Below are 8,509 nucleotides of genomic sequence, written 5' to 3'. Positions count from 1 at the left end.
CATAAAATTCATGTCCTAAATGCAAATACTCAAACCTATCGTGTTAACCTCTCGTCTCCAGCCCTGATCCGCTGATGGTAACATTTACATCCGCGTGTCACCCACCCCACCCTGCCTCAAAAAATATTCTAAATTAAGTTAATACAAGTCAATTATAAAATATAAAGGAAAAGAAAAATCCTTAAAAAGTAAATCAGGGGACATGATGATGATTTGATTTCTTTTTCTGCACAAGCCAATAGGGGCACACCTCAACGCAATAACATCATACTGTGTAAAGCTAAGTGGGGGGGGTGCAACCAGAGAGAAACTAATCAGACTGTATTGAGGTAGCTGTGCTCTGCCTAGTGCAGAAAAACTGGCTTTACTAATTTGTTTACGGTAATAAGGAACACCAAGGTTGTTATTGTACAAAGGGGAAGACAGACAAATCATGAATGAAACCCACACGTAACGCATGCAAGATACAGAACATGCAGCTCTCGGGATCTGATTTAGTCGATGCATTCGAACATTCGCTCCCACCCCCTCGGCCCATGCTCCTGCCCCAGTCCACTCTTGTCCACTGGCTCTGAAAGAGTTTAACATTCAAACTGAAGACAATGGTAAACGTAAGTAAACGACTCTTTCTAGATCTTTCTGGCTACGTTTAGGCAGCTGTCTGGGATGCTCGGCCTGTTCACTTCCATGGCTTTTCCAACAGATTTGTGCGTTTAGACAAGCTACCTGATGGTGGTAGGTTGCAGACATGCATACAAATGTAGTCAAATTAGTTCCAATCCGGACTTCGTACATTATGGCTTTAAGGAAATTCTCTGATATGCATCGAACCTGGTTGGGGGGGGTTGGGGCAGAAAAAGAAATCTGATCTAAACGGCTGCCTAGACGTAGCCTGCATGTTGCTCCAGCTCTCTCCGACCGACTGAGCATTCAATATAGGACCACAGACACGACTTGTATAAAATAGTGTTCAATCTCTGTACACAAAATCAGAGCTTTTCTTCATGCACTCAATGGGAGGACACAAAACAAAAAAAACCCCAAAAAAAAACAATTAGTATTCAGTTTGAAATGACACCTCAGAAATTAAGATAGATGATGGTTCCAAATTATTAAATATTAAAAAAAAGGCAAGAAAAAAAGACCAAACCAGCAGTGGTGGTAATAATAATAATAATATCAACAACAACAACTGTCACTAATACTTAAAGACTTCAGCTCTATGTGGTCCCCTCCATACCCACTACACATTTGTTTTTAAAAAGAACAGTTACATTTTTATATTATTGTTATGTTCGTGTTAACTCTGTCCTCGTCGTGCACATTCACTGGTGCACAGGCACACTTGCACTCACACGCACACACAGGTTCTCTCTATCTACACACAGGGTGAGGGTGAGGGGTGGGGTTGTGCTCATATGAGTCAGGACCAGAACATTTCGGCCAGGTTAGTGTCGGTGCTGTAGATCCAAAGAACCAGCGGGAGTGAGAGAGCCACAAAGGGCCAGGAGATGCCCTCTGTCAAGGCGCTGAGCGAGCAGGCCTTGCCCGCAGGCTTGTCCAGCTCTTTACCAGGCTCCACGTAGTTCCTGGCTACAAACTTGAGCATCTCGTCCAGCAGGATGACCGGCAGGGAAATCTTCAGCACCATCAGCCACTGGGTCACGTTCAGCGGGGTGATCTGAAAGATCATCTGAGGATGGGAAAACAAGAGAGAGGATCAGTGAAATGAGGAGGAAGGAAGACTTACTAACAAAAAAAAAAAAAAAGAAAGAAAGATAAGGGACAAAATGTCACTTTGTCAAAGTAGGCAAGATATGTTTTCACCAGAGATGGCATATGCATTAATAGGTATCTGTTGTCACCTGATATTAGCAGAAAATGCTGAATGGAATATCAGAAGGGAGAAAAAAAAGAATGAATGTGATCAAATCCTGTAACAAATCTGTCCTGAAACAGCACATGATGTGATGTGATCTGTGTAGATCCTCCTGTGGGATTAATAGAGCGACTGAGTAGTTTCAGCACATCCTACTATTAGATGGTCATCTTACGTGAAGCGCTTCAATTAAAAATAGCTCTAGTTTATTCATTTTTAAATGGCCATCCTACATTTTTCTGTCATAATTCATTTCAACAATTTCTCTGTATCCGTGAGATTTAAACAAGCTACACTATACTGCCAAAAGTATTCGCTCATCTGCCTTCACACGCAAATGAACTTGAGTGACATCCCATTCTTAATCCATAGGGTTTAATATGATGTCAGCCCACCCTTTGCAGCTATAACAGCTTCAACTCTTCTGGGAAGGCCAAACTTTACACTTGGCACAATGCAGTCAGACAAGTACCGTTCTCCTGGCAACCGCCAAACCCAGACTCGTCCATCGGATTGCCAGACGGAGAAGCGTGATTGGTCACTTCAGAGAACACATCTCCGCTGCTCTGGAGTCCAGTGGCGGCGCTTTACACCACTGCATTTGACGCTTTGCATTACGCTTGGTGATGTAAGGCTTGGATGCAGCTGCTCGGCCATGGAAACCCATTCCATGAAGCTCTCTACGCTGTTCTTGAGCTAATCTGAAGGCCACATGAAGTTTGGAGGTCTGTAGCGATTGACTGTGCAGAAAGTTGTTGATCTGTGCACTATGTGCCTCAGCATCCGCTGACCCGCTGTGTCATTTTACGTGGCCGACCACTTCGTGGCTGAGTTGCTGTCGTTCCCAATCGCTTCCACTTTGTTATAATACCACTGACAGTTGACTGTGGAATATTTAGTAGTGGGGAAATTTCAGGACTGGAGTGATTGGAACACCTGAATTCAATAATTTGGATGGGTGAGTGAATACTTTTGGAAATATAGTGTATTTTTGTTACTGTGCCTTAAGACTGAAATATGTAAATACCCTCTGTTCTGTTTGTGTCGTGCTCATTCAAAAAACAGCTTAAAGTGAAACACTACTTATAACTTAAATACGAATGGGCGGAACTACACAGCTGTAGGCTGAATAGGTTAATATATATATGTAAATCATTTCCTTTTCATGATATTTGAATTCAAAATAGGTCATTTTTGCAGCTTAGTTCCCAGTTATGGCTGAGAAGTGAACTGTATATTTTAACTACAACACTGTTTACAATTATTTCAAAATTGCAAGGAAGACTTTCATGTATCTGTATTGGGTGATACTTAAGGTTTGAAAATCATTATTGAAAATAAAAATGTGGCATCATCCCATCTCTATTTGTCATCATATATACGCTAATCTCATTAACCCACCAAAGAGTGTGCTGAGTCAAACAGCTTAAGTCGAGTGTAAATGGAGGTGCAAACAAGCATGCTAACATTCTCAGCCCAGACTCCTTTCGGTTGCTTACCGGGAGAGGCTCCACGTAGAGGATGAGGAAGTGGAGGGACATGGAGAGGCAGATGGCACCCAGCAGCCACACGTTCTCCCAGGGGGGCATACGCAGCAGAGACTGGTTCTCAGACACACTGAAACCAGTAAAAACGCCAGTCACATCAGTCAGTCGCATAATTCAGTCAATATCATAATTCAGATCTTTGATGTAAACTTTTCGAGATGTAAACAAAGTCATTCAGATTGGCTTGATTTAAAATGCTGCACAGCAGAGAAATTTCCAGCTCAGATGTCTTTACAGTGGTGGTGATGGGAACCTGGGGTTGCAATACAAACAACATCAATAAAGCCACTTATTGTCCAAACTGACCAGCGGACCACATATCTGGCCTTTTACTTTATTTCAAATCATAAAATGATGTCTCTGGCATCAGGCAGGATATTCATAACCAATTCAAGTAATACCTTTCTGTGAGGGAGCTTTAAGAGGCACTTAAGCACAACGCTTCCACTGCCTGATTCCTAACACCACCTCTGTAAACAATTCTGATTCCGTAAGTTTCTCTAGAACATCACATTTCACATATGACCACCCTGAATGGCTTTGTTTACATCTTAACTGCATTATCCACAAATTCTGAAAGACCTAAACAGCTTCTTGAGCAGGAGTATCAGATCACAGTTCTTCAAGGCTACAGCACTGCAGATTCTGTTGCTTTCTTTTACTGCTTACCTGATCATCTAATTACATTTATGGTATTTGGCAGAAGCTCCGATCCAGAGTGACTTACAATTTAATCAAGATACAGAGGAAGGCGAATGTCACATTGGGAGTGTCATTCAAAGACTCTTATCGGCGTAGCATGGTGTGGCTGTCCTTTATGACTTGGACTGGGTGTGCTACAGGAGATAAACTCTGCAGTGCAGTAACCTTCCTGGATCTAAGTGACTCCTGAGTTCTGAGATATCTGTGCCCTTCCTGCACTGACCTGTTGAGGGCGTTGCACATCTCAATGGTGACCAGCACAGACAGAGCCATGGTCATGGGGTATGGCGACTCAAACACCTCACAGTTAATGCCTACATACTCAGGGTTTTCAGGTGCACACTGGAGGAAGTGACTCTGGTGGGAGAAATCGGAGCAGCTTGAGATGTTGTGTTTGTTACTGAGATTAAGGTTCAAGCTTAGCAATTTCAGCTGCGACACACAGGTGACTGTGAAAGTCCCTTAATATGACTAGTATTGCATGAGTTGCATGCATCTTTAAAAATTGAAAGCACTAACCAGCTGGTAAAAGGTGACTCTAGGCCCGTCTTCAGCAGCAACAAACCACCATGCAGCAGCACCAACTGTGGCGGTACCAACATAGCCTGCAGAACAGAGATTTAAACTCATCACCACATCACCACAGTCTTCAATAATCCCAATAAGCCCCACCTAACAAAAAAAAACACCTCTCTAAATCAGTCTCTTCAGGGTTCCCTTCTGCTAAGGCATTAGCAGTATGGTATTGTTTAGAGGAAGACACATCCATTCCTTCCTCTTATCTGACCAGTAACAAACACAAGGGCAGCTCATTAACCTTAAATGGTTTTTGTATTCAGGGAGATACAAACCTTCATCAGGCTGTGGATGTGAGCAATGAGTGGGAGGACTTAAATTCAGTTGTAAACACTGAGAAGCAGCCTGGGTAAAGTACTCTGGTCATATACCAAAACATGTAATTTGACCAGAGGTACGCAAACTTCTGCACTGGACTGTAAATCTGCCCCCCCTATATGAACGTTTTTGTGGGTAGGAGTCCTAATGTGTTAGAAAATGGCAACAGATTAATTTCTTAAGTGCTTTAATGTTCTTGCCCATTTAAGGGTTAAGCTATTACTGAAGTAGTAATGTACTCACAGCCAATGGCCAGGTATCTGAAAAAGAGCCAGCCAGAGATGAGGGGCTCACGGGCGTTGCGAGGAGGCTTGTTCATGATGTCCAGATCAGGGGGGTTGAAGCCTAGGGCGGTAGCGGGCAGACCATCCGTCACCAGGTTCACCCACAGGAGCTGCACTGGGATCAGAGCCTCAGGGAAGCCCAACGCTGCAGTCAGGAAAATGCTGCCACACACAAATACAAAGAAAATTACATTGTAATCGGGGTAAACACACATATATATATATATAGTTTAACGATATTCAAGGAAGAGACTGAATCTTGCTAAGAAGTCTTTTGTTTTCTACAGTGCTAGTGCCAAATTTGTGTTTTCCTGACATTTATATTTCTCATACTCCCCCTATTCTGGAGAGTCTCTCAAAGCATTTAAAAGCACAGAAGCCCACCGGCTCCTCACGTCAGGGTGGCTAAAGGATCCCATGGGAGAAAAACTCTTTGTGATCATAGGAGGATAATGACATCAGCTAATGAACACAGATGTGAACAATGCTGGCCTTTAGATAACTTTTGCTAATGTTAACAGCCGAGAGGTGAACAGTCGCCCCCCTAACGGAGCTGCAGACAGCCGGTATGACTTTACTCTCTGTTTCTGGAGATTTAAATGACGTTTGAATGGAGAAACAAACGTTAAATATCAGACTGAATGTCGTGGTTCGGAAAACTACGTCGTGTTATGACAGACATGATTTTGTAAGTTTGCTAGTGCAGTTAGCTCAGAGTTCCCAGCTCCAGTCCTGTGACCCCTGCACTGCATAATTGAGGTTTCCCTGGTTAAAATACCTGATATTATTAGCCAATTAATCCCTTCTTGAGCTGAACGAGGTGTCTGGAGTGAAAACACTGAATTAAAGGTCTATAAAATGTCTCTCGTCGTTCTTGGCTTCTGTCGCGTCTTGCAGGCGAATCGTTCACAAAGCACAGCAAATTAAAGGCATCACGCAGCGCAGTCACTCCCTGATTCGGTCCTCAAAATGGCGACGACTATACAGTGTGATGTCACATGAAACGCGAGAATAGGCTTGACCTGGGCCACAGAGAATACAAGTAAATGCTTCTTCAAGAGCCGGCATAGTTAAGACAACCTTTCTTTTATGGTAGGTGAAATCCTTGCTAACACGGGAGCATGCAGTTTGTAAAAACGACTGCCATGGCAGATTCAAATGAGACTAAATACACTGAGAAACATCCAGAATAATTACATTATCACACCTTGCCATCTACAACTAATCCTGTCAGCACCTAAGACTTAAGCGCTGAACCTTCCATAATAAAGCACAAGCAATGACAATGAATGTACTGATATGTCTGCGAGGACTGTTGACGCCCAGCTCAGATCGAGGAACAGACGCTCTTACCAGACCACTTCTCCAACATTAGAAGAGATGAGGTAGCGGATGAACTGCTTCATGTTGTTGTAGATGGCTCGACCCTCCTCCACCGCCGCCACAATGGTGGCAAAGTTATCATCAGCCAGCACCATCTCAGAGGCCGTTTTCGCCACAGCCGTGCCAGAGCCCATGGCAATGCCGATCTCAGCCTTCTTCAGAGCAGGGGCGTCGTTCACACCATCACCAGTCTGAAGCAGAGAAACAGCAGAACAATAAATGACCCAGAAGTCTGGTAAACAACGCCACAGACTATTGCACTGTGTTATTATGTATAAATGATGCACATATGAGGAAGGTCAATATGAGCAAAACAATGTGTGTAAATAGGTTCAGTCAATAAGTGAACTGTACTTCAGCTAATAGTAATTTTAAAAAATGTACAAATATGGGCAGTGTGCAAAGAAAATAACTAAAAAATATGGCAACTTTAATTGACCATGATCAAGCTCATCATTATCAATATTACTTATAATCACCTCACTCATATTTCACATTGGGTTGACCAGAACTTACATTACTAGGTTAAAAACAAAGATAATTAAACACAAAAATAAATCATCTTGAGAAAAAGATCTATTACCATGGCAGTGATCTCGTCATAGGACTGCAGGTACTCCACAATCTTGGATTTGTGTGACGGTTCGACACGGGCAAAGCAGCGGGCACTCAACACAGCCTCCCGCTGGGCAGCAGGCGACAGGTCATCAAACTCGCGGCCTGTGAAGGCCATGCGTGAGACATCGTCATCCTCGCCAAAGATGCCAATGCGCCTGCAGATGGCGACAGCTGTGCCCTTGTTATCACCAGTGATCATGATAACCCTGATTCCTGCCAGACGACACAGCTTCATGGAGGCAGCTACCTCGGCCCTAGGGGGGTCCAGCATGCCCACGCAGCCCACAAAGGTCAGATCAGTCTGCAAGGGAATGATTAAACCATTGTTTTTCTGAGTTTTCTTTGTTTTGTGGTCTGCCTGCAGTAAACAAATGTTTTTCCTTGCACTTAGACATCTGACTCAACTCAATAAGGGCTTGATCAGGTACATTAGAACAGGCAGAACTTCAAACTCTACAGTAGGGGTAATCAATTCCACAGTCTAGCATATTTTAGTGATATTCCTGCTCTAAAATGTAGCGTAGGTGTATTACAGCAGGGAAATCATCAAACTGTGCTGGACTCTGAACCTCTAGAACCGCCACTCTACATGGGAGACCTCAAAATGAGAATTTAATACCACTGAATTCAACAGCCTGAATCTTTGAACACTGCAGCTGTAAGACTGAGGCTTTTTAAGAGTCTCTGACCTCATACTCCACGAAGCGGGCCGAGTCCTCCAGCACCAGGTCCTCTTTGCTGATTGGGTTGTCCCGTGTCGCCAGCGCCAGGCACCTCAGCGTATCCCTCCCTGTCCCGTATTCGCGGATCACAGACAGGATCTTCTCCTTAATACCTGGCGTCAGTGGAACCTTATTACTGCCCACACGGATGTGTGTACACCTGTCAATCACTCCCTCTGGAGCACCCTGTATGAACACAAAGAAAATCAGTAACATTCTGCCTTGTAAATCATACGAACAGAGCAGCATTTTGCCGCTGTCGGAACAAAACCTCTTATCTCCATTTCTGTCGTTTTTCAGTTTGATATGATATGAAAATGCCTGTTGCCCTTTATTTTGTGTGTAAATTTCATGACAAATGGACCAAAAGAAATGGCCTAAAATTACTTGGAAAAAGTTCTGGTTAAACTGACTTACACTAAAAGTAAAGTAAGTTTTTTTCTTTCTCTGGTAAAGTTACCATTTTGGAGATACGGTTTT

General features: G+C 43.3%; 1 protein-coding gene across 1 annotated transcript in view; it reads right to left on the bottom strand.

Moving 5' to 3' along the window:
- Positions 1–389: 389 nt before the first annotated feature.
- Positions 390–8,509, bottom strand: part of atp2a2b (ATPase sarcoplasmic/endoplasmic reticulum Ca2+ transporting 2b) — a 58,844-nt gene continuing 50,724 nt past the window's right edge. The window contains exons 13-20 of the mRNA XM_036587552.1: positions 7,997–8,215; positions 7,273–7,608; positions 6,660–6,880; positions 5,266–5,468; positions 4,648–4,733; positions 4,352–4,485; positions 3,379–3,496; positions 390–1,693 (exon numbers count right to left, since the gene is read on the bottom strand). Coding sequence (XP_036443445.1) covers positions 1,424–1,693; positions 3,379–3,496; positions 4,352–4,485; positions 4,648–4,733; positions 5,266–5,468; positions 6,660–6,880; positions 7,273–7,608; positions 7,997–8,215 — 1,587 coding nt within the window. The 3' untranslated portion in view covers positions 390–1,423. The remainder of the gene's footprint in view (positions 1,694–3,378; positions 3,497–4,351; positions 4,486–4,647; positions 4,734–5,265; positions 5,469–6,659; positions 6,881–7,272; positions 7,609–7,996; positions 8,216–8,509) is intronic.

This window comes from Colossoma macropomum, unplaced genomic scaffold (assembly GCF_904425465.1).
Source record: "Colossoma macropomum unplaced genomic scaffold, Colossoma_macropomum, whole genome shotgun sequence".
In the NCBI taxonomy this organism is placed as follows: domain Eukaryota; kingdom Metazoa; phylum Chordata; class Actinopteri; order Characiformes; family Serrasalmidae; genus Colossoma; species Colossoma macropomum.
Note: the sequence above shows the minus strand (reverse complement) of the source record. Positions and strands in the feature narration are given on the sequence as shown.